At 42.9% G+C, this 26,354-nt stretch overlaps 1 protein-coding gene and 2 pseudogenes across 1 annotated transcript; 1 reads left to right on the top strand and 2 right to left on the bottom strand.

Annotated features, from left to right (window-relative positions):
* Nucleotides 1-1,509: 1,509 nt before the first annotated feature.
* Nucleotides 1,510-21,987, bottom strand: LOC111955778 (peroxisomal ATPase PEX1-like; annotated as a pseudogene).
* Nucleotides 21,908-24,016, top strand: LOC139023416 (RNA-binding protein 48-like; annotated as a pseudogene).
* Nucleotides 23,908-26,302, bottom strand: clxn (calaxin). The gene is made up of 6 exons (XM_023976467.3): nucleotides 26,111-26,302; nucleotides 25,362-25,517; nucleotides 25,125-25,229; nucleotides 24,860-25,011; nucleotides 24,556-24,660; nucleotides 23,908-24,448 (listed from the first exon to the last, which is right to left on the bottom strand). The coding sequence occupies exons 1-6, from the start codon at nucleotides 26,184-26,186 to the stop codon at nucleotides 24,398-24,400; spliced, it is 645 nt and encodes a 214-aa protein (XP_023832235.1). The 5' UTR covers nucleotides 26,187-26,302; the 3' UTR covers nucleotides 23,908-24,397.
* Nucleotides 26,303-26,354: the final 52 nt, after the last annotated feature.

Below are 26,354 nucleotides of genomic sequence, written 5' to 3'. Positions count from 1 at the left end.
AGAGACTATAGAGGACTGAATGTGGTCCAGACCTGGTCAGGAGGGGGACAGTAGAGACTATAGAGGACTGAATGTGGTCCAGACCTGGTCAGGGGGGGACAGTAGAGGACTATTAGGAACTGAATGTGGTTCAGACCTGGTCAGGAGGGGGACAGTAGAGACTATAGAGGACTGATGTGGTCAGACCTTGGTCAGGAGGGGGACAGTAGAGACTATAGAGGACTGAATGTGGTTCCAGACCTGGTCAGGAGGGGGACAGTAGAGACTATAGAGGACTGAATGTGGTCCAGACCTGGTCAGGAGGGGGCAGTAGAGACTATAGAGGACTGAATGTGGTCCAGACTTGGTCAGGAGGGGAGTGAGACTATAGAGGACTGAATGTGGTCCAGACCTGGTCGGAGGGGGGACAGTAGAGAATATAGAGGACTGAATGTGGTCCAGACCTTGGTCAGAGGGGGACAGTAAGACTATATAGGACTGAATGTGGTCCAGACCTGGTCAAGCAGGGGGACAGTGAGAATATAGGACTGAATGTGTCCAGACCTGGTCAGGAGGGACAGTAGACAATTAGAGGGAATGTGGTCCAGACCTGGATAGGATGCGAGGGACAGTAGAGACATAGAGGACTGAATGTGGTCCAGACACTGGTACAAAGGGCGCAGAGGAGACAGTACGAGACTATAGAGGAATGAATGTGGTCAGACCTGGTCAGGAGGGGGACCAGACTAGAGCAATATATAGGAGCTGAATTGGTCCCAGACCTGGTCAGAGGGGAGACAGTAGAGACTATATAGAACTGAATGTGGTCCAGACCTGGTCAGGGGGGGAGTAGAGACTATAGAGGACTGAATTGGTCCAGCCTGGTCAGGAGTGGGACAGTAGAGACTTATAGAGGACTGAATGTGGTCCAGACCTGTGTCAGAGGGGGGACCGTAGAGACTATAGAGGATCTGAATGTCGGTCCAGACCTGGTCAGGAGGGGGACAGTAGAGACTATATAGAGGCTGAATGTGGTCAGACCTGGTCAGGGGGGGCAGTTAGAGCTATCTGAGGACTGATTGGTCCAGACCTTGGTCAGTGAGGGGGACAGTAGAGACTATAGAGGACTGAATGTGGTCCAGACCTGGTCAGGAGGGGACATAGAGCTATGAGGACTGAATGTGGTCCAGACTGTCAGAGGGGACAGTAGAGACTATATAGGACTGAATGTGGTCCAGACCTGGTCAGGAGGGGGACAGTAGAGACTATAGAGACTGAATGTGGTCCAGACCTGGTCAGGAGGGGACATAGAGACTATATAGGAGCTGAATGTGGTCCAGACCTGGTCAGGAGGGGGACAGTAGAGACTATAGAGGACTGAATGTTGCGTCCAGACCTTGGTCAGAGAGGGGACCAGTGAGAGACTATAGAGGACTGAATGTGGTCCAGACTTGGTCAGGAGGGGGACAGTAGAGCTATAGAGGACTGAATGTGGTCCAGGACCTGGTCAGGAGGGGGACAGTAGAGACTATATAGGACTGATGTGTCCCAGACTGGTCAGCAGGGGGACAGTAGAGACTATATAGGACTGAATGTGGTCCAGACCTGGTCAGGAGGGGGACAGTAGAGGGCCATGTCCAGGCTGCCGGGCCTCAGCAGGGCTGGGTCTATCAGGTCTGGACCACTTCTGTCAGCCAGGACATACACACCTGGATACACACACACACACAAATGCAGAAAGAAAAGGAAACAAGCGAACTGCTAAGCAAAAGTTATCTTACTCACTAAATGATTGTGCTGGTAAACTGCTAAGCAAAATGAATCTTACTCACTAAATGATTGTGCTGGTAAACTGCTAAGCAAAATGAATCTTACTCACTAAATGATAGTGCTGGTAAAATAACTGTTGATCATTTGATTGAACATAAAAAAGCAGACTAAGCAAAGCCTAATGAAATGTATGTAAAACATATGACAGCAGTGTCCGCTCTAGGTGCCCCCTTCCTTTCTCCGTACCCTGTAGTCCCTCCACCCCGTCCAGCTGGGTGACCACCTGGTCAGTGACCCCTGTGTTGTCATGACCCCTCCTGGGGGTCAATGAGTCAAACTCATCAGAGAACAGGAAGCAGGGCTTAGCAGCCTGAGCTCTACAGTTGAACAGAAACACAGGGAGGCATGGGTTAACACAACACCACAGTTTAGTTACAGTGTAGTTTACAGTAGAGGGAAACGAACATAGGGAGGCATGGGTTAACAACGCCACCACAGTTTAGTTACAGTGTAGTTTACAGTAGAGGGAAACGAACACAGGGAGGCATGGGTTAACAACGCCACCACAGTTTAGTTACAGTGTAGTTTACAGTAGAGGGAAACGAACACAGGGAGGCATGGGTTAATAACACCACTACAGTTTGTAGCAATGTTGTGTTGTGTAGCAGAGTGCACGTACCTGTGGAAGACATCACTGACAGACTGCTCACTGGCTCCAATGTACCTGCTGAGGAGTTCAGGACCCTGCAAACAGTAAAACACATTCATACACTGAGACCATGCAACAATAGCAACGCATCAGTTTTAACAAACACTTCTTATACAGACACTTTTATAAAGCATTATAGTAAGTGATGCTGGGTCTGCCAACCCAAATGGCACCCTATTCCCTACATTGTACATTACTTTTGACCAGAGTAGAATACAATATAGGTAATAGGGTGCCATTTGGGACGGGCCCTGGTACCGTATGTTTTTTATTTACATTTACATTTAAGTCATTTAGCAGACGCTCTTATCCAGAGCGACTTACATTTAAGTAATTTAGCAGACGCTCTTATCCAGAGCGACTTACAAATTTATCAGAAGTATATAGTTTGCTGTAAATATCATGAGAAGTTACATTTATATTTTTTGGGTCATATGTGACCTCGTGATTGTACGCTCTGACTGCTCTTTTTTTAATTGGAATGCGGTATCACCCAAAGACATGGTAAATCTTCCAGAGGCCCATCCTCAGCAGAACACACACAGATGAGCGTTCTAACAACCCCTTATTCTGTTGCATAAAACAACCGTTTGATGCAATAACAGCATTATAACATCATCTTGTAATTTCTCCACCATAAACCCCATTTTGAGAGTCCTCTCAATTTAAAAGAAAATTACAAGATTTAAGAACATTAACTCACATGTAGAAAATGCATAAAATCAATAACTCATTGCATGGGTTCCTCCCATCTCCCACTCATGTCGATTTTATGCACAGAAGACCCCTGTCCTGCTGCCTTCACTGGATGCTGAGAAGGCGTTTGACAGGATGGAGTGGAGCTTTCTGTTCTCAGTCTTAGAAAAGTTCAATATGGGCCCAAACTTTATTAAATGGATTAAGTCCCTATACTCTCATCCAAATGCCATGGTGACTGCGAACGGACTGAACTCTGACAGATTCCCTTTGGGACGGGGCACAAGACAAGGGTGCTCGCTGTCCCCCCTGCTCTACTTGTTGGGGGCGGGGCTTCTGGCAGAGTTGATAAGAGCAATACAAGTATTATGGGTGACACCTGAAACCCCACCTCTTTAAGGAATACCTAGGATAGGATAAAGTAATCCTTCTCACCCCCCCCCCCCCCCCYYAMAAGATTTAGATGCACTATTGTAAAGTGGCTGTTCCACTGGATGTCATAAGGTGAATGCACCAATTTGTAAGTCGCTCTGGATAAGAGCGTCTGCTAAATGACTTAAATGTAAATGTAAATGGGTGTTTCTGCAGGCGGCCTGCAGCAAAAGATTTCGCTCAACCCTGAGAAATCCCTCCCATTTTAGACACAATTGCTCAGTATGGCAAGTTTTCAGGATGTAAGATACATTTGAACAAATCCACTGTTTGCCCTCTCAATCTTACACTCACAGCTTTATGAAGACACTCTGTCCGTTCCAATGGAAGACACAGGGGTTTCAATACCTTGGGATCTTCGTAACACCAGATCTGAATTTCCTTTTCAAGGAGATTCAAGGAGACTCCCACTCCTGGATCGAATCAAGAACGATCTCCAAACCTGGATCTCCCTCCCAATTAGCTTAGTAGGAAGAATTAATGTCATCCGTATGAACATCCTCCCTAGACTGAACAATTTATTTCAGATGCTCCCATGCTATCTCCCAGCTTCCTTTTTCAAAACAACTAACCAAAGCATCACCAGATTTATATGGGCAATAAAAAACCTAGGATCAAGTTCTCCACTCTATCGAAACCTGAATCTAAGGGTGGTCTTGCCCTTCCCTCCCTTCAATTGTACTACTGGTCTGCCCAAATCCGCAACATGCTAACATGGATCACAAACAGAMAAGACTCAAYRTGGATTCAGATAGAAGCCCAATCCTGTGGTTCATTGCCCCTAAGCTCAATTATATTAATTAATAACTTTAGTGAAGTGGGCAACATAGCCAAAACCTTTGTGATTTACAGCACCCTACTAGCGTGGAGGGACTGTAAGAAATACCTGGGCATTTCCTCCCAAATATGTTCTCACTCGCCTATAGTAGGCAACCCAGACTTGCCAAAAGCCCTGAGTGATGCCAACTTTAATCTTTGGCATACTCTTGGAATCAGGACCTTTTCAGACCTATTTCATCAGAAAACCACTACACTGAAATCCTTTCAAGAGCTCTGCAGTGAATTCAATGTGCCAAGATCCATTAAAAAAAAATTCTTCAAATTATACATGGCGTTTCCTCATTTACTTCCAAGAGGAGGTTTAGAGCTCAGCTGAATGAAGTTGAAACCCTTCTTGCTACAGCACAATCCATTAAAGGCAACATATCCTATATCTATAGACTCCTTTCTGAGAAAGGGGGCTCCTCCTTTACTCCTTTGAAAATAATCTGGGAAAAGGACCTTGGTCTGACTATCAGTGATGAGTTATGGGCAGAGATTTGCGACAGGGTATACTGCTCCTCTACTACCGTAAAAATGAAAGAATCTAATTACAAATTTTATTACACCCCAATAAGACTCCATAGAACGAAAACAGACATTTCTCCTAACTGTAAAAGATGTACCTCTGAAAGTTGAACCTATATGCATGTATTTTGGAGCTGTAGAGAGATTGCCAGGTTTTGGCAATCTATACATACTGCTGCACAGAAAATACTAGATGTAGAGCTTGATATGACCCCGTGTCTCTATCTTCTTAATGCCCAGCAGGACTTTGTTCTTGATCCTGACAGAGAAAATGTGTTTATGACCATCACATACTTTGCTAAGAAATGTATTCTTCTATTGTGAGCTTCTAATACTTCTACATTTAAAATGTGGATTGACCAGATTGTTGACTTTCTCCCTCTTGAAAAGCTCACTTGTGACCTCCACAAGAGACAGCCCAAGTTTGATAGACTCTGGTCTCCACTACTCAACTATATTTCAAATTGGACAGAGTGAGTGGGGTGATTAGGGAAATGAGCAGATACATGTTGTGTAAGGAAACAAATTATTTGCTCGTCATCTCAGCTAAGGCTGGAAATAGCTAACAAGAACCTTGATAGTGCTGCTGAAAGTTTATTTTTTATTTTACATTTAAAAAATATATATATATTATTGTTAGTTCTTTTTTTCTTTTTTTTAAGTCTGTCACATCTGTGAATGTGGAATGTGTTTTGTTGGTTGATTGAAAAATAAAACTTTAAATTGCAAAAAAATAAAAATAATAAACAATAACCAAACAATACTTGTTCCCCTCACAAGGGGTCAACTCAACGAAGTCCATCATTAAGTGCTCAAAAGGTCCTTCAGGCCTTGGATGGGACGCGGGGGATACTGAAATGCAGCGTCCAACATTATTAGTCATGCAAATCAAACATTTCTTGCAGAAATGTTCTGCAAACACAGTAGAACCTACTGTACACCAATATTTATTTACAAGATCCACTATCCCTCCTTTTGACACATGGTCTTGACCATGAGACAATTTGGCAAGGAAATGGAAAGCACAACGGGGCATGGCTGGTCTGCTCATCTGTAAATAGCCCATCCAATCTACCTACCTCATCCCCATATTGTTTTTATTTACTTTTTTGCTCATTTGCACACCAGTATTTCTACTTGCACATTATCATCTGCACATCTATCACTCCAGTGTTAATTTGCTAAATTGTAATTACTTCGCTACTATGGCCTATTTATTGCCTTACCTCCTCACGCCATTTGCACACACTGTAAATATACTTTTTCTATTGTGTTATTGACTGTACGTTTGTTTATTCTATGTGTAACTCTGTGTTGTTGTTTGTGTCGCACTGCTTTGCTTTGCTTTATCTTGGCCAGGTTGCAGTTGTAAATGAGAACTTGTTCTCAACTGGCCTACCTGGTTAAATAAAGGTGAAATAAAAAAATCGAATAAAATGGCTGGTCTGCTCCACTCATCCAGCCACACACTCGAAGTATCTTTACGACAGCACCCAGCCCCCTTGTGTCTCTCTGACTCATCAACCGTTGCCTGCAAAGCAACGACGTCATCAACAGAGAAAGGCTTGGTGGGAGCTGGAACTGCTGCCATCTGTAGGATGGGGGAAACAGAACAGGAAGCAGCCAATTTAGCTACACGGTCAGCTTTAGCGTTCCCCAGAGAAATGTTGTCATCAGAGGAAGAATGTGTTTGACACTTGATTATAGAAACAGAGGAGGGCAGCTGGACCGCCTGTAAGAGAGACGAAGCAAGGTTACTGTGTGCAATCTGTTTTCCAGACTAGGTCAAAACGCTCTCTTCTTCCACAATGTTCCAAAATCATGCACAACACCGAACACATATCTGCTATCAGTGTAAATGTTAAGAGAGATGTCCTTTCACAAAATACAAGCTCTAGTCAGGCCAAATAGTTCTGCCGCCTGGGCTGATAAGTGTGAATTGAGTCTAGCACTCTCCACAGTTTCCAAACCAGTCACAGCATAACCAACTAATTTATCCCCTTTTTCCATTTCTCTGGGCAGACCTATCTACAAAAAACTCAAAGTCTGGATTGTCTAACGGGGTGTCACTCAAGGGCTACAGTCAATTTCAATAGTTACGTCCCAGTCATCATCTTCACCGGCATTTGCTGTAGGGAGAAGAGTTGAGGGGTTAGGAATTGTACATTGTTTCGGAGTAACATGAGACATTGTCAACAGAATGTTCTGATAGTCTAGCAGTCTCGCATGTGTCTAATGAGTCGTTCTTGCCTGTGTAATAATTGTGTGCACAGCATGGGGCACATGGACGGTTAGGGGTTAAATAGCTACAACATCGGAACATGCCAGAACAGCCTCAGTAGCAGCCGCTACTGATCTCAAACAGGAAACCATTCCCCTGATCGCACTATCCAATCGTTTAGAATAATAACAAACAGGTCTATATCCCACACCATGATACTGTGTCAAAACTGCTGACATAAACCCACTCGTCTCCTAAACAAAGAGATAGAAGGGCTTATTTTGGTCTGACGAACCCAAGCAAGGGGTAGACATTGTTTGTTTCAATTTTACCAATGCCATCTCAGCTTTATCAGTCCATACCACAACTTCACTCGCATCCATCTTTCTACCATGAATACAATCCTGCAGCGGTTGAACTCTCTCTGCATAGCCTTTCAACCACGGTCGACAGTAACCAGCCACACCCAACAAAGACATCATGTGCTGCTTGGTAACAGGTTTAGGCAAAGCTTTAATTGTCTCTAATCTATCTTTGGAGAGTGTGACCCTCAGAAGTAATGTCATGACCTACAGTGGCAAGAAAAAGTATGTGAACCCTTTGGAAATACCTGGATTTCTGCATAAATTGGTCATAAAATTTGATCTGATCTTCATCTAGGTCACAACAATGCACAAACACAGTCTGTTTAAACTAATAACATACAAACAAATATGTTTTCATGTCTTTATTGAACACACTGTGTAAACATTCACAGTGCAGGGTGGGGAAAGTATGTGAACCCTTGGATTTGATAACTGGTTGACCCTCCTTTGGCAGCAATTACCACAACCAAACGTTTTCTGTAGTTGCGGATCAGACCTACACAACGGTCAGGAGGAATTTTGGACCATTTGTTACGTACGCCTCTTATAGAAGAGGGAACGCAACACCCTGCTACAACTCAACTCCCCGTGGAGTAAAAGAGGTATGGGATTGTAGGTGCGAGTAAGGATGACAAAAGGCAGAGAATTTACCGTTTACTAGGAATTTATTCCTTCACACGGTAAATTTGGGGAAAAGTGGCTGAACGAAACCAAAGCAAAGAAAGTAAATGTCAAAGCCCCATCTCCTACCTTACCTGCCTACCCACTACTTACCTAACCTTTAGCACCACCTGGTGCGCTAACCAAAATACAGGGGGTGGTCCGCCCAGGTCTTACCTAGTGTGCATAAACTGTAAATACTACGGGTTATGTATGCCCGCGGGCCTCTTGCCTAAACACTCCCTAGGTGCCTTCCCCTTCCCCCCTGGGAACAAATGAAAGAATACAAACGTAAGTAAACAATTTCAAGAATCAAAAACACTGTGTCCTATTGACACACACAGGACATACTAATAAGCTCTCTTTCTCTGAGCAACAAACTAACACAGAACATAACAATCAGCTCTCTCCTAACAAAGGAACAATCAGCTGCTTGGAGGAATTTCAGGAAGCCATCCTGAAACACACACATACAAACAAAACCACAATACAGAAACTGGGGAACATAACACCATTCCTCTTTACAAAACTGTTTCAGTTCAGCAATATTCTTGGGATGTCTGGTGTGAACTGCTCTCGAGGTCATGCCACAGCATCTCAATCGGGTTGAGGTCAGGACTCTGACTGGGCAACTCCAGAAGGCGTATTTTCTTCTGTTGAAGCCATTCTGTTGTTGATTTACTTCTGTGTTTTGCATCATTGTCCTGTTGCATCACCCAACTTCTGTTGAGCTTCAATTCGTGGACAGAGAGCCTTACATTCTCCTTCAAAATGTCTTGATAAACATGGGAATTCATTTTTCCGTCAATGATAGCAAGCTACCCAGGCCCTGAGGCAGCAAAGCAGCCCCAAACCATGATGCTCCCTCCACCATATTAACAGTTGGGATGATGTTGGTGTGCTGTGCTGTGCCTTTTCCTCCACACGGTGTTGTGTGTTCCTTCCAAACAACTCAACTGTAGTTTCATCTGTCCACAGAATATTTTGCCGGTAGCGCTGTGGAACATCCAGGTGCACTTTGGCAAAATTCAGACGTGCAGCAATGTTTTATTTGGACAGCAGTGGCTTCTTCCGTGGTGTCCTCCCATGAACACCATTCTTGTTTAGTGTTTTACGTATTGTAGACTCGTCAACAGAGATGTTAGCATGTTCCAGAGATATCTGTAACTCTTTATCTGATACTCCTAGGTACCTCATTAAGCATTCTGTGCTGTGCTCTTGCAGTCAAATTTCCCGAACGGCCACTCCTAGGGAGAGTAGCAACAGTGCTGAACATTCTCTATTTATAGACAATTTGTCTTACTGATGAACATCAATGGTTTTAGAGATACTTTTGCAACCCTTTCCAGCTTTATGCAAGTCAATAATTCTTAATCTTAAGTCTTCTGAGATCTATTTTGTTTGAGGCATGGTTCACATCAGGCAATGCTTCTTGTGAATAGCAAACTCAAATTTTGTGAGTGTTTTTTATAGGGCAAGGCAGCTCTAACCAACATCTCCAATTCCAATCTCGTCTCACTGACTGGACTCCAGGTTAGCTGGCTCCAATTAGGTTTTGGAGAAGTCATTAGCCAACCTACACTGTGAATGATTAAATGATGTATTCAATATAGACAAGAAAAATAAACTAATAACACACAGATTATTGTAAGCACACTATGTTTGTCTATTGTTGTGACTTAGATGAAGATCAGATCAAATTTGATGACCAATTTATGCATAAATCCAGGTAATTCCAAAGGGTTCACAAACTTTTTCTTGCCACTGTAAATATTTAACGGAGCTCCGGCATAACTGCATTTAACTGGGGGAAAATCAACAATGCTTGAGTGTCCTCGTGACATCTCTCCTCTGATTGTGAGCAAACCAACAAATCGTCAACATACTGAACAAAAGTACTCCCTCCTCCCGGAGCAACAAAACCCTCTAGGTTTCCCTTTTTTTAGCCAAGAAACGAGAACCAGTACTGTGACTCTTCAGGCACAGGGGTGCTAAAGAAAGCATGAGACTAAATCATTCACTGAAAAACAACAACTACCTGGAGGCACCTGGGATAAAATGGTAACAGTGTTAGGCACCAGTGGTGCTCTAGCATTGTTTACTATTCTAAGGTCTTGTACAAACGATAATCACCAGATGGTTTCCTAACAGGTAAGATTGGTGTGTTACAAGGCAAATTCGGACAGTGCCTCTTTCAACTAATGCAGTATTAATGGGAATAATATCATTTTCAGCTTCTTTGCTAAGAGGGTACTGAGCTTTGTAAGATCTGTGGGGGCTTTTTGGAAGGACCACAACTGGTGCTGCTCCTTTCATACGTCTAATGTCGGTCTTTGATTTAGCCCACAGTTGTTCAGGTATATCCTTTAGCCAATCAATGTGTGAATTATCTTGTGATACCACAGTTTAAACAGGAATTTGTTATTTTCTTGGTGTTGTCATCACAGTAGCCCAGTATGGGGAATAGAAAGTTGCTGTTGAAGCTGAACACTTTCCTTCCCCTTCCCAGGCCACCCAATCAGTTGCTTCCATCACTTTCTTCATCCAAATACCCACATCTTTCCATTGTGTTCCAGGAGCTTTTGATAAGCTACAATGAGGAACAGAAGTAGGGACTTCATACAAACTCATCTTAGTATCCATCAACAACACTCCAGCTGCTACGAAGTCTTCTCCTCTGTATATCCCATTCATTATTCTCAACTTTCTCTTTTTGTTTTGACCATCTCTGTTGGTATTCAGGGTCCTCTTCACATGCGGGAACAGCAGCAGTACAGTGTAGGTAATCAGACACTTCCCATTTACCATGCAATAGGGAAGAGAGGGATTGCTCTCTCAGCTGTCCCTCAACATGTTGATCATTCAGGTGCCAAGCATAGTAACAGTTCATAAGGCACGGGAAGATTACATTTTCTCTCGATCCCAATGACAATCCTTCTTCAATACAGACATACCCTCATTTTACACATCAAATCTCTTCCTAATAAATGTACTAAATGTACTGGGCAGGCGGAGGAGTACAGGAATCGGTGTCTCCATTTGCCCTCTCCCCACTCCATGTGCAGGTGAAAGGTCAAACATTCTTCAGAGGGAATTCCAGACGCTCCAACTTTGTGCATTGTTTTCTTTGAGAGGTAGGCAGACAGTGCAGACATTTTAACACTGAGACTGCGGCCCCAGTGTCCACCAAAAATTTAATTTTATGTTTATTAACTAAAATATCAATAAGGTGGTCAATTTTAGCATTTGACAGGTTTCTGGTTCTTCATCATTGTTTTCTTCATTAGTTTCTTCTTTTTTTCATCTCATCCTATGGTTGGTAGCCCCCATGGCCTCCTCCTCTTCCAAATGGGTTGTTCACCTGCACACCCACAAGTTGGGACTGCCACTCTCCTTGGCCTTCTCCTGCTCCAGGACAGTGTATTGAAAGATGCCCTACCTTCCCACAGTTGTAGCAGCTCCAGTCTCACCCTCCGTAAGCTCCAGCAGGGGCCCCTCAGACTCTACCTCTGCCTCTTTGACTTCCACTGTTGCCACCATTTTCTCTGTCTTTTTCCTCCTCCAGAGTAATACATCAGCTGTGCCTTCTTCAGTGTCTTTTTTAGTTTATTTTTCTTCAACTGTCTTTCCGCATTGGTGATATATGGCTTTACGTCAGACAGTGGTTTTGTTTCCCATGAAATACAAGTTGTAGTTACAGCTGTCTTCAGATCTTGTCTCAGGCCTGTCACCACAGCATGGCACAATAAGCTGCTGTATGAGTCTTGGTCAGGCATCAGACCTGAGTGTGAGGAAGACTGTCTCCATTCTTTCCATGTAGTCATTGCATTTTTCATCCATTGCCTGTTTGGTGGAATGGATTTTCCGCCAGTCTGTGCGTTTGGGGAAAGCAGCCTTTATAGCTGTAAAATCTGCATCCAGCTGGTCACTACGATCAGCAACTGGTACATTGTAGTCCCATGTGTTTATAGTCCTTCCATTTAAATTTCAAGCAGCTGCAGAGTATTTCTTCAATTTCTCTGGTGGTGGGGTTGTACATGGATATGATTGCTTTTACCTCTTCCTCAAACCTCACAGCATCCTTTGCTGGTTCAATGACATCGTCCACTATTGCTTTAATTTCGTCAACATCCCATGGTTTCTCCATTTCCAACATCCTGCCTCCATTGGGGTTGGGGTAGCGTATTATTGGAAACCTTCCCTCAAGCTTCTTTTTGGGGGTTTTCTTTCTATCCTTCTGCTGGTCTTTTCTGCTTTGTCCTTCATTGCTGTCCTCGCTGCAGCTCCTTTTATCTTCATCTTGGCTACTTTCTTCATTCCTCCTGCTTGCAATTATTACTTTGCTTCTTGATTCTCTACTTTCTTCTTTTCTCTTACGTTTCTCCAGTTCTTTTCTGAGCTCTTCTAGCTCCTCTTCTTCACTCTCCCTGTCCTCTGTCCCTCTCTGCTCGTTCGCTCTGGTCCTTGTTTTTGCTGGTAGCTTTCTGTCTTCAGCTCCAGCACCTTCTGCAGCTCCTCCACCTGGCACAGGCCCAACCCCAACTGGGTTATGAGGGGACGGGAGGCCACCATCTCCGTCTGCTGGTGGAGGATTTGGCAGTGGCGGATACAAGGGGGGCCCCATGAAAGAGTTCCCCTCGGAGAAAGGCCAGCCAGGCTTCTTCTTTTTCTCTCTTCTTCCTCTTTCTTCTCCGGTTCCACTTGCTTTACCATCAGTCCTCTTAAAACTTTATCCTTCGCTTTTTCTACTTCGCTTTCCCACTTCCTGAAAATCGTCCCACTTCACTTTAACTTTATTTTGTTTTTATTCAAGTTGGCCTCTCACAGACTCCAGTCTTTCTGTGCTCAGTTTCCCATCAACAGGGAAATGTCCATATGTCCATCTTGTCCAGTCTTCTGTTTGGTTCAGTACCCACATACCATTTTTTTTGCCATTACGCTACACGGCCCTTTTGGTTCCCAGCACGGATCCTCCATCCTACTCTTACTATTCCCCTTTCCCATACTTAAACCCTTCGTTGAACTCTTTAGAAAAAACTTCCAGCTTAACACGTCACCGGGGCTAAAACCCTGTTCAGTTAGTTAAGTACACAATACTCTCATCCACCTTCACTTAGTGCTATTCCCAAACACACTCAGTAATATCCCTTATTACTTGTCGTTACCTCCTATGCATACATATGTATCCTCTGTGGTTCCTCTATAGCAGGGGTGGGCAACTCCAGTCCTCTGCGGCCTGATTGGTGTCACACTTTTTCTCCATCCCTAGCAAACACAGCTGATTAATCAAATTGCATTCTAAACTGAAGATCATGATTAGGTGATTATTGGAGTCAGGTGTGTTAGCTGGGGCAATACTGTGACACCAATCAGGCCCTCAAGAACTGGAATTGCCCACTCCTGCTCTATTGTCTCCATAGTATCTATATTCCCTGAGCATCTATAGTCCCAATAGTTGTAGCATTTATAGTCCCTCAGCATGCATAGTATCAATAGTTTATATAGTCATAACTGCTATGGTCTCTATAGACTCTATTGTCTTGCCTCTTCCCATACATATAGAATAGCACCTTGTGCACCTTATGCAATTCCTAGTGGTTCCCCGACCACTTCTCATAAATGCCTAAAATAACACCTTATGCTATTATCAGTGGTTCTCAGACCACGTAGACACTTCTCATAAATGCCTACAGACAATTGTCAGTGATGCAAAGATTGTGGTGGAAATTCAACACCAGGGACACCTGAAGTCAAACTTACATGAATCACAAGCTTTATTATCAGCAAGCTGGAGAGGTTACGTCAGAAGCTCCGCTGGGGCAGTCCCAGCAGTTGTCTTATATACGGCTATACAGATAAGTTATATTTGCATGATTTAGCATAATTAATTAATCATTACCGGTGGCTCGCACATGTGACTGACCAATACCTCACAAGGCCTTCTCTCTCTCCAAGTTGAGACCTTGAAACTGACATACCTTGGTTGTTCCCATAGCAACATTCTGGTACTGCCAAGTTGCATATCAGTAATAGTGAGGATTCCTCCATACACGATCAGTCAGTCACCTGCATGAACCCATCTCATTGGTTATTTGAAAAGTATCATTGATTTGACACACAAACATAACATTTCCCTCACAGTTAGACATTTAATGTGTTGATTTGAATATATTAAGTCTGATGAGATAGCAAAGCTTGTCACTAGTACCTGTATGTCTGCATCACTAAGAGCTAATAGAAACAACTGACCAGGCTTTTCACTCTCAGGCTCAGGTTCTGACTTCAACACAGTCAGAGCAAACTCCACCTTCCCTGAAGGGAGAAGATCAAGACTGTATTACATTTACACTGCACTCCATACTCTTTAGGTGAGATTGAATGTCCTGCTGCCAACCGTCAGTGACTTCATGTGTGTGTCCCAAATGGCACTCTATTCTCTTTATAGTGCACTACTTTTGAATAGAACCCTATAGGACAATAAAGGGAACATCGTGCCATTTGGGACGCAGACTATGTGTGCCTTCAATTGCAGGTACTGTAGGAGGATTGTGTTGGAGCGACCCGTCAGACAGGCTAGTGGTTCGTGGCTCTGGGTGTGCAGCCTACCCAGTAAGGCAGTCTGAATCTCCACCTCACTCTCTGCTGCAGGCTAGGAGGACATCGGGGCAGGGGTCAAACAGCAACATGGCATTCAATACAACCAGCTGCCAAAAACCTATTAATTTACACCACGTGTCAAATTCATTCCACGGAGGGCCAAGTGTCTTCACTCCTCCCTTGTACTTGATTGATTAATTAAGGTCAATAATTAGTAAAGAACTCCCCTTACCTGGTTGTCTAGGTCTTAATTGAAAAGACAAACAAATAAACTGCAGACACTTGGCCCTCCATGGAGTTTGATACCCCTGATTTACACCATTCTATTTACCTCATGAAATGGAAAGTACAAGGTTAGGATGATCAGAACACTACATTCAATAGAATTACATATGATGTCAAATGTAAATGTTACTCACCAGTGGTTGTAAAGGCTGCAGGTAGATACTGGTGGCTACTTTAGGAGTTGATTTGATTGGCTTGATTCTCACTGATGAGTGTGGGTCGATATGGAGCCTAGTTCCCAGGGATTGTGGGATCTGAGACATACAATTATGCTTGAATACATATAGCTTCAATATAAATCAGTTTACAATATGAATCAATTTACACAAACCTGTAAACAACTATGGGTAGTATGATTTTTCTCAATGTTCTGTGCTGCTACCATGTTGTGCTACTGCCATGCGTTGCTACCATGTTGTGCTACTGCCATGCGTTGCTACCATGTTGTGCTACTGCCATGCGTTGCTACCATGCTATGTTGTCATGTGTTGCTGCCATGCTATGTTGTTGTCTTAGGTCACTATTTATGTCGTGTTGTGGTGTCTCTCTTTTTGTGATGTGTGTTTTGTCCTATATTATAATTGTTTTAATCCCTGCCTTCATTGTAAATAAGAATTTGTTCTTAACTGACTTGCCTAGTTAAATAAAGGTTAAATAAAATAAAAACAAATACAAAATTGAGAATAGTTCATTTGATTAGGCCTACATTGTGCCCAACTTTTAGACCATTGCTAATGTACATGTAAATCACCCAGACCCTTCCACTGTGGAGCTCTTCCTCTCTAGAAGATCCTTTCAGTTCCTCTGTACGGTGACACACCACCTTGACTACAGTCATGGCCAAAAGTTGAGAATGACACAAATATTAATTTTCACAAAGTCTGCTGCCTCAGTGTCTTTAGATATTTTTGCCAGATGTTACTATGGAATACTGAAGTATAATTACAAGCATTTCATAAGTGTCAAAGGCTTTCATTGACAATTACATGAAGTTGATGCAAAGAGTCAATATTTGCAGTGTTGACCCTTCTTTTTCAAGACCTCTGCAATCCGCCCTGGCATGCTGTCAATTAACTTCTGGGCCACATCATGACTGATGGCAGCACATTCTTGCATAATCAATGCTTGGAGTTTGTCATAATTTGTGGGGTTTTGTTTGTCCACCCACCTCTTGAGGATTGACCACAAGTTCTCAATGGGATTAAGGTCTGGGGAGTTTCCTGGCCATGGACCCAAAATATCAATGTTTTGTTCCCTGAGCCACTTAGTTATCACTTTTGCTTTATGGCAAGGTGCTCCATCATGCTGGAAAAGGCATTTTTCATCACCAAACTGTTCCTGGATGGTTGGGAGAAGTTGCTCTCGGAGGATGTGTTGGTACCATTCTTTATTCATGGCTGTGTTCTTAGGCAAAATTGTGAGTTAGCCCACTCCCTTGGCTGAGAAGCAACTCCACACATGAATGTTCTCAGGATCCTTTACTGTTGGCATGACACAGGACTGATGGTAGCGCTCACCTTGTCTTCTCCGGACAAGTTTTTTTTCCGAATGCCCCAAACAATCGGAAAGGGGATTCAGAGAAAATTACTTTACCCCAGTCCTCAGCAGTCTAATCCCTGTACCTTTTGCAGAATATCAGTCTGTCCCTGATGTTTTTCCTGGAGAGAAGTGGCTTCTTTGCTGCTCTTCTTGACACCAGGCCATCCTCCAATCATACACACTAGAGGTCGACCGATTATGATTTTTCAATGCCGATACCGATACCGATTATTGGAGGACAAAAAGACGATACCGATTAATCGGCCGATTATTTTTTTTAAAATACATATATATCATACACACACACACACATTTTTGTAATAATGACAATTGCAACAATACTGAATGAACAATGAACACTTTTATTTTAACTTAATATAATACATAAATACACACACGCACACAGCTCTGAAGTGACAATGATACTGAAGAGTCTGCTTAGGAGACAAATACTCTCAACTGTTTGAATAAAAATAGAGTTTAAGTTACCTGTGATGAATGTTGAAAACAAAAACTTTAATTTCTATATGCAGGAAATCCTATTTTAATAATGGGCATGGTAAGAATTGACAACCAAAGTGCGAGTCATAATTCCCATGACACCTAGCAAAATCTGAAAAGCGGTTCCTTCATTTATTCCATAGGATATTTTTAGATTCACTTAAAATAAGGTCTGTGTTTCGTGTAGGCTTACATCACCGTGCCAATTTTATAACTGTGTAGATATCCATAGGACAAGGTAACTCTGATCAATATTGGCTAAATATAAGTGAAGATAAAAACATTTGTAGAGTGGATTTATGAAAATATGTTGACAAACGTTACCTTATCCTAGTGAGATTTACACGGGTATCAAAACGTCGAGGCGGTTTAAGCCTGCACGAAACACAGACCTTATTTGAAGTAGATCAAGAAATTCTCTATGGAAGACATGAACGGTAAAATAACGAAGGAACCCCTTTCAAATCCAGCCGCAAGTTATTACAGGAATTATAACGCGTCGACTATTTCTCTCTAAACCATATACTTTTGACTAATCTGGAAACTATCACCTCGAAAACAAAACGTTTATTCCGTTACGTATTTCATCTAACGGGTGGCATCCATGAGTCTAAATATTCCTGTTACATTGCACAACCTTCAATATTGTCATAATTACATAAGTTCTGGCAAATTAGTTCGCAAAGAGCCAGGCGGCCCAAACTGTTGCATATACCCTGACTCTGCGTGCAATGAACGCAAGAGAAATGACACAATTTCACCTGGTTAATATTGCCTGCTAACCTGGATTTCTTTTAGCTAAATATGCAGGTTTAAAAATATATACTTGTGTATTGATTTTAAGAAAGGCATTGATGTTTATGGTTAAGTACACATTGGAGCAATGACAGTCATTGATTGATTGTTTTTTATAAGATAATTGTAATGCTAGCTAGCAATTTAGCTTACTGCATTCGCTAACAGGCAGGCTCCTCGTGGAGTGCAATGTAATCAATGCAAGATTGGATCCCCCGAGCTGACAAGGTTAAAAATCTGTCGTTCTGCCTAGGCCGTCATTGAAAATAAGAATGTGTTCTTAACTGACTTGCCTAGTTAAATAAAGATTAAATAAAAGGTGTAAAAAAAATAATATATATATAATAATAAGAAGAAAAATTTAAAATTTAAAAATAGTAAGAAAAAGATCGTCCATTCCGATTAATCGGTCAACCTCTAGTGCAGATGCACTCACACCTGCCATTCCTGAGCAAGCTCTGTACTGGTGGTGCCCCGATCCCGCAGCTGAATCAACTTTAGGAGACGGTCCTGGCGCTTGCTGGACTTTCTTGGGCACCACATTTACATTTTACATTTAAGTCATTTAGCAGACGCTCTTATCCAGAGCGACTTACAAATTGGAAAGTTCATACATATTCATCCAAAAGTGAAGAAGGCACCCTGATGCCTTCTTCACAACAAATAAACCACTCTCCTTGAAGTTCTTGATTATCTGATAAATTGTTAATTTAGGTGCAATCTTACTGGCAGCAATATCCAGGAAACAGCAGAGGGAGCACCCCCCTATCCACATCGACGGGTCAGTAGTGGAGAAGGTGGAAAGTTTTGAGTTCCTCGGTGTACACATCACGGACAAATTGAATTGGTCCACCCACACAGACAGCGTTGTGAAGAAGGCGCAGCAGCGCCTCTTCAACCTCAGGAGGCTGAAGAAATTCGGCTTGTCACCAAAAGCACTCACAAACTTCTACAGATGCACAATCGAGAGCATCCTGTCGGGCTGTATCACCGCCTGGTACGGCAACTGCTCCACCCACAACCGTAAGGCTCTCCAGAGGGTAGTGAGGTCTGCAGAACGCACCACCGGGGGCAAACTACCTGCCTCCAGGACACCTACACCACCCGATGTCACAGGAAGGCCATAAAGATCATCAAGGACAACAACCACCCAAGCCACTGCCTGTTCACCCCGCTATCATCCAGAAGGCGAGGTCAGTACAGGTGCATCAAAGCAGGGACCGAGAGACTGAAAAACAGCTTCTATCTCAAGGCCATCAGACTGTTAAACAGCCACCACTAACATTTAGCGGCCGCTGCAACATAATGACTCAACTCCAGCCACTTTAAAAATGGGAATTGATGGAAATTATGTAAAAATGTACCACTAGCCACTTTAAACAATGCCACTTAATATAATGTTTACATACCCTACATTACCGATCTCATATGTATATACTGTACTCTATATCATCTACTGCTCTTGCCATCTTATGTAATACATGTACCACTAGCCACTTTAAACTATGCCACTTTATGTTTACATACCTACAGTACTCATCTCATATGTATATACCGTACTCTATACCACTCTACTGCATCTTGCCATGCCGTTCTGTACCACCACTCATTCATATATCTTTATGTACATATTCTTTATCCCTTTACACTTGTGTGTGTGTATAAGGTAGTAGTTGTGGAATTGTTAGGTTAGATTACTTGTTGGTTATTACTGCATTGTCGGAACTAGAAGCACAAGCATTTCGCTACACTCGCATTAACATCTGCTAACCATGTGTATGTGACTAATAAAATTTGATTTGATTTGATTTGATCCTTGCCTGTGAAGCCCTTTTTGTGCAAAGCAATGATGACGGTACATGTTTCCTTGCAAGTAACCATAGTTTACAGAGGAAGAACAATGATTCCAAGCACACCCTCCTTTTGAAGCTTCCAGTCTGTTTCTAAACTCAATCAGCATGACAGATTGATCTCCAGCCTTGTCCGTCCTCTCAACACTCACACCTCTGTTAACAAGAGAATCACTGACATGATGTTAGCTGGTCATTTTTGGCAGGGCTGAAATGCAGTGGAAATGTTTTTAGGGGGATTCAGTTCATTTGCATGGCAAAGAGGGACTTTGCAATTCATTGCAATTCATCTGATCACTCTTCATAACATTCTGGAGTATATGCCAATTGCCATCATACAAACTGAGTCAGCAAACTGTGAAAATTAATATTTGTGTCATTCTCAAAACTTTTGGCCACGACTGTACAGTGGCTTCCTCTTCCTCCTCCCTGTACCCTGCATCATCACCGGGCTGGGGAGCACCACCAGCACCTCCACTCTTCTTCTTCTTCTCCATGGCCAGCTTGGCCCTCTCTCTCACCCTCTTGGGAGAGAGCACCTTGGACAGTAGGCCATACGTCACAGCTGGCTGGCCACCATTGATATTACACTCCCATCTGCTGGCCCCAGGTCAGAATGATGTCAACCCCAAGGCTGGCACTCAGAGGGCCAGAAGACACGGGCGGTGCTTGACATACTCTGAAGACTGAGTCACTGAGGAGGGAAGAGATGTTGGAGATGGGGGGGGGGAGACTCTCTCACTGGGTCATAGTTCCATGTTAGCATGTACCTGACCATGTTCTTTAGGATTGCTATCCCGCACCACTGCTGGGGGCACTGGAGGCCAGCAGCGTTGGGACATTGTTCTACAGGAAGTCCAGTCTCCTGAATGCTCTCCAGAGAGGACCTGGAGGAGGGTGAGAGGTCAAAGTTCAGCTGCCTGTGGATGGGCTGGTTCTGATTGAGTAAGGATGTTCCAAAAGGAGCGCCGAAGCGGTCCTCAGTTCCAGCACGGATTTTAGGAGAGACATGCAGCTCTGTAAACTGCTCTAATTGACCGTACGGTACAGTTGGGGAGAGTGAAGCTGCAGAAGAAGAAGAGTATGGAGGGTAGTATTACATCAACTCTTTCTTGCATGAGCTGTTGAGTTGATAGCTGGTAGATGTTGAACAAAATGACAAAGTGAAAATCAGTGCTGACCCGATTCGGATGTAGATGAGTGTTCTCTGGTCCACTCACACAGGAAACACTGCATCAGGAAACACCACTCTATTCTGCTCCAGGAGCTGCTGCTCCAGTGCTGCACTGTGGAGCTCCTGAGGACACGACAGGGTTGATTCAGTCTCCTTCAACAATGGATCAACAATGTCAATGACACAAAGACCACTCTAAACACAGGTACTAACCAGGATCTCCAAGTCGTCAGAGGTGAGTGGGTCCACAAACACCTGCTGTACAGACAGGACCTGCTGGCATGGCCGCAAGAAGCCCTGAAACCATACAACACGAGTTAGTAAGCGGAAGAGGTTGTAAAGATATGAGTTTGGGGAATGGGCAACAAGAGAATTAGTGAAGAGTGGGACATCATTACCTGCTCTCCATCTTTGAGTCCAAGATTCTCTCCCAGTTGCCTGCTCAACTCTACTTTATGGTCCTCCTCGTTGGCAGGGCTTCTGCTTCTGGTCCAGCTGAGGAACACATGGGCATCATGACCCCAGGACAGCTCCAGAGCCAGGTTCTGTATAACACAGAAGATAATTACATGAACAAACATGGGAAACATGGAATTCCACAAAAAAACTATCAGACTAACTAGAAGACATGGCATGAAATGGTCACAAGTGCAAGTTAGCTACCGGTAGTTTGCTGATAGTTTGGCATAATTATAACTTGACACAACCAAAAAGGAAACAACACTAGCAGGCTTGTAGCTTACCTGATGAAGAGAGAGCTGTGTTACCAAGTTTGAAAGAGGTTGAAGAAAGCAGCTTTTCGTGTTGTTAAAAACAAATGTGACAGATTAGATGCCATTATTTCCCAACATAACGAAATAGGTTGGCAATATGTTCGAAACGCAAATGAAGTAGCTAGCTAATTAGCTAGATTACTTGTACGTGATCTTGCGGGTCGCATTCGGTTATGCATTCTGTGCAGGCAAAAGTAGCTGATCCGATTTTTTTCTCTCACAGAGACGCTCACAACAATTACCTCAGATTCGATTATTTTTGTCTGGGAAACTACTTCAGGTTGGATTTTGTTGTCATTAGCAAACATGGCGGCGCCCATCAACAGCTGAAGGTGGAGCACTCCAGAGGTTTATAAACACCATGAGCAACACAATATGTGCCCCTCGCGACCAAATTATAGAAAAGAAAGGAGACCTAAAGAAGTTAAGGTTAGAATATCGTTTCCTTCAGCGAAGGTAATTTCTTGTTTTGTATTTCTTTATCTTACTCTCATGCTATATTTCCTCTGCAGGTGTACACCATCAACTTGGAGTTTCGTTACCTGATGGTGTAAGGAGTCCCAGCCATCGGGGTGATGAAAGAACTAATCCAGCTCTCTGCGCTGTACAGGTTTGTGGAGGAGGGCTGGATGAGTACCCTGCAGAGGAATTCAGAGGTCTACCTCATCAAGTTCCAGAAACTCACCAGTGCAAGGTCAGGACAGGTTCCATCCAATTGATCATGATGGGTGATACATAACTAGGGCTGGGAGTTTTCTCAGTGACCATGTAACCTGAATGTTGTGTTCAGTAACGTGGTGTTCTAGCTCAGTTGAGTATTGAATGCTGTTGCTTTAAGAATGTACATTTGTAACACTGACCAGGAAAAAACTCTAGGCCCTAGTTTATAGTGACTAACTATTAGGCCCTTGGTATTACTAGGCTCTAGTAGTTATACAGTACTGTCATACCTGCAAACAGAGTGTCTGAGTTATACCAGTTATACTTTGATGTCATTCTGTTTCAGGGCAGCCAAACGGCATATGGATGAGAAGAGATTCTTTGGAGGTTTACTACATGTGCTATGCCACTGAGTATGAGACAGTGGAGGACACCAGATAAAAGCTGCAAGACAGGAGATGATATCTGAATAGAACAGCTCAAAATAAAGGTACAGATGCTGTGTTAGTCGAGTATTATCAGAACTATATCTGTCATTCACAACATAGGCATTACTATTATGATGCAGTTAGTTGACACATACTGTATGATTCTCAATTTGTCTTGTTTGGTTGTGGAGCAAAAGAACAGGACCAGAGGGATGAAGAGAGCAAAAAGCCCATGTCTTCAGATACAGTTGCTACCACAGCCAGGACTTCCTTAGGTGATGATCAGAGATCCGGTGATACCGGCAATCAGGAAGAGACTTTGACTCTTGAGCCAATTGTAAGCTGGGGATGATTAGGTGACCATGATTGTACAAGAGCCAGATTGGGAATTTAGCCAGGACACCGGGGTTAACACCCCTACTCTTACGATAAGTGCCATAGGATCTTTTTTTAGTGACCACAGAGTCAGCACACCCGTTCAACATCCCCCGACACAGAGCAATGTCCCCAATCATTGCCCTGGGGCATTGGGATATTTTTTTAGACAAGCGGAAAGGGTGCCTCCTACTAGCCCTCCAACACCACTTCCACCAGCATCTGCTCTCCCATCCAGGGACTGACCAGGACCAACCCTGCTTAGCTTCAGATGTGCCCCGTTTTATGATCGGTCTTATAGTTATCAGGCAATTATCAGACTATTCCAACAGAGGACAAAATGGGGTCATTGCATAATTCCATAATAAACCGCAGCAGGCACCCAATGTAAGTGGCACTCCCTCCTCTTCTGGGGGAAACAGAGGGAAAAGACTGAGTAAGAATCCACCCCCTGCAGTACCCTCCAGATTCATACCAAGGACCACACATTTGGAGAACAGAAAATGGAAAATGGTAGAAATGAGTAAAGACTTTTTGGCATTGTGGACAAAAATGAAACCCTCATTGAACCAAACTACCAGAGTAGCCTAAGATGGATATGGCGGATGAGTCATTGAACACAACAGCCAACATCGTCAGAAATACATTGAAAAAGGTATATTCGTGGTCATTTGCTTCCCAAAATTGGTCACTCACAGTCACAACTTCATACAGTATTACAATTCAAGTGTGAGTGATACTGCAGTAAATTAATTTCTTTCCTTGTTTTCAGGTAGCATCAGTTCCTGAAGTCAAGCCAACAGAGAAGAAGACAAAGCCAGGAAAGCCTCGGAAGAGAATCTAACAGGGAAAAGGAAAGGGGGAAACCTAGTCAGCTGTCCAACTGAATGTATTCAACTGAAATGTGTCTTCCGCATTTAACCCAACCACTCTGAATCAGAGAGGTGCGGAGGGCTGCCTTAATGGACATCCACGTCTTCGCCGCCTGGGGAACAGTGGGTTAACTGCCTTGCTCAGGGACAGAACAGACTCCGTGTTCCGAAACGGACAGCATCACACAGAAGATAATGGATACATTTCATCAAGTTCCTAGACTTTACACCAATTAGACGGTACTTCATCTTTTCTCAACATGTTTCATTTTTATATTTCTCATCAGAGTATAAGAAGTTTTTTATATATATTTTTATTTGTTTATATATATTTGCAGTTTCATGAAAATGAATAAAGTAGTGTTGTCCTTAATGCTCAAGTGTATCCTGGAATGCATGCTGCTCAAATGCCAATATGCTCTGTAACACAACATTTAAAAAAAACATGTCAGACAAAGGGTAAATATTGTCCAATCAAGACAGACAAGTCATTACACTGTTTTTACAATCTTAACTTCAATGGTCACCTTGGCATCGGGAAGGCAGGTTCCAAAAGCTTCAAGCAATAGATTCTCATCTCTCACTGCCTTTTCAAAGTCTGCATAGGACAGTCTGCTGTCGTGGTCATGGTCCTGATGGAAACAACTCATTGGTCTTTTATGTTCATACAGTATATTTAATCTGATGCATGAATTAGTCAATTGTGACTGAGTTAAAAAGGGATTGTTAATACAGGGTACAATGAAGATAGCCTGGCAAACCAAACCATGGGTAGTGCAGCATTCAGTCTGGTTTAACCAGCTACAATGAAGATACCATTTTTGTAATTACCATCTTCTTGAGTGTGATCTCCACCAGGTCTTTGATGCCCTCGTCTGGGTCCTCCTCTGTGGGCTGTCTGATCAGGCTGTTCTTCAGCATGTGGAACATCTCTTCCCGGGAAATGTACCCATCTCCATTCAAGTCATACACATCGAAGCAGTCTGAACGGGTCAAAAGTGGGACTGTGTTAGTATGGATAGTTAATAAAGTAGATAATGGTCAAATAGCCTACATGGGGTGTAAGCCTTAATAATACACTTTAAATATTTCTTACACTTAATTTTTTCATCCAATGTCCCACGGAGAAAGATTGATAGTCCCTCGATCCACTCTTTCACACTGACGTAGCTGTCGTTGTCTTTGTCGAATGCACGAAATACTAGAATATAAATGCAACACGAGTTGAGATTCTTAGCTATACCCCACCACAGCATGTCATCAGTATCATCATCTTTTTGGTTTATTCCGTTTCATGTGACATGCAGAAATTTAACAAAAGAGACAAGCCTACCTCTATCCATAATCATATCATCAGTCATTCCAAAGGTGTTGTGTAGAATATTCCTGAATTTTCCTCTGTCCAGGCCATTCCCTACCCTCCTGTCACTCTGATCCCCCAGGAGACCATTGAACAGTCGGATCAGACACTCTGCTTCTGTTTTGTTAACTGCAGACAAAAATTGTGTTTGTACTCCTTCCATATGCACAATTCCATTTGCATAGATAGACTGGTGTAGGGTTTGATTAACTTGCTAAACACACAGCAAAGAATAGAACACAGAACAAACTTTGACATGGCCAGTAACCGAAAGGTTGCTTGATCGAAACCCCAGCTGACAAGGTAAAAATCTTTCGTTCTGCCCCTGAACAAGGCAGTAAACCCACTGTTCCTAGGCCGTCATTGTAAATAAGAATTTGTTCTTAACTGACTTGCCTTGTTAAATAAAGGTGATCCCAACAAAACAAGGTTATAGCACCTCCCATTCTCCATTTAAAAAAAGCAGTGTTGCCACGTTAAATGTATGGGGCAGCACAGTTTTGGTTGGAGGAGCTATAACTTTTTTTAGTTTTCATGCTTTGTTAATAGCTAACATTGGCTACTGTATGTAGATAACTGCAGAGTTAGGAACTAGTTAGTTAATAAGCATGTATTGTTAGAAGTTCAGCTAACGTTAGCCATCCATGCTAACGTTAGCTAGCTAACTAGTCAGGACATAAACTTTGACTATTTCTGCCACAACTATCCAAACAGATACTTACAGTGTTTGACTTGTTTGGAAAGAGTTTCAGCGAGATTCTGAATCAATTTTCTATTCATAGCAGACATTTCAGCCATTGTTGATAGGATGCAGGATTGCTGACGGGTTAGCTAGCAGTGGCTACATGAAAACACAACTACTTGATGTTGACACCCTGTTACCATAGTAACTCCATTCCACGTGCTCAGATATTGAGGCAATATATGACCGGTAAGAGATTGATACAATTAATGATACATAGATTA

Source organism: Salvelinus sp. IW2-2015, linkage group LG31 (assembly GCF_002910315.2).
Source record: "Salvelinus sp. IW2-2015 linkage group LG31, ASM291031v2, whole genome shotgun sequence".
In the NCBI taxonomy this organism is placed as follows: Eukaryota; Metazoa; Chordata; class Actinopteri; order Salmoniformes; family Salmonidae; genus Salvelinus; species Salvelinus sp. IW2-2015.
Note: the sequence above shows the minus strand (reverse complement) of the source record. Positions and strands in the feature narration are given on the sequence as shown.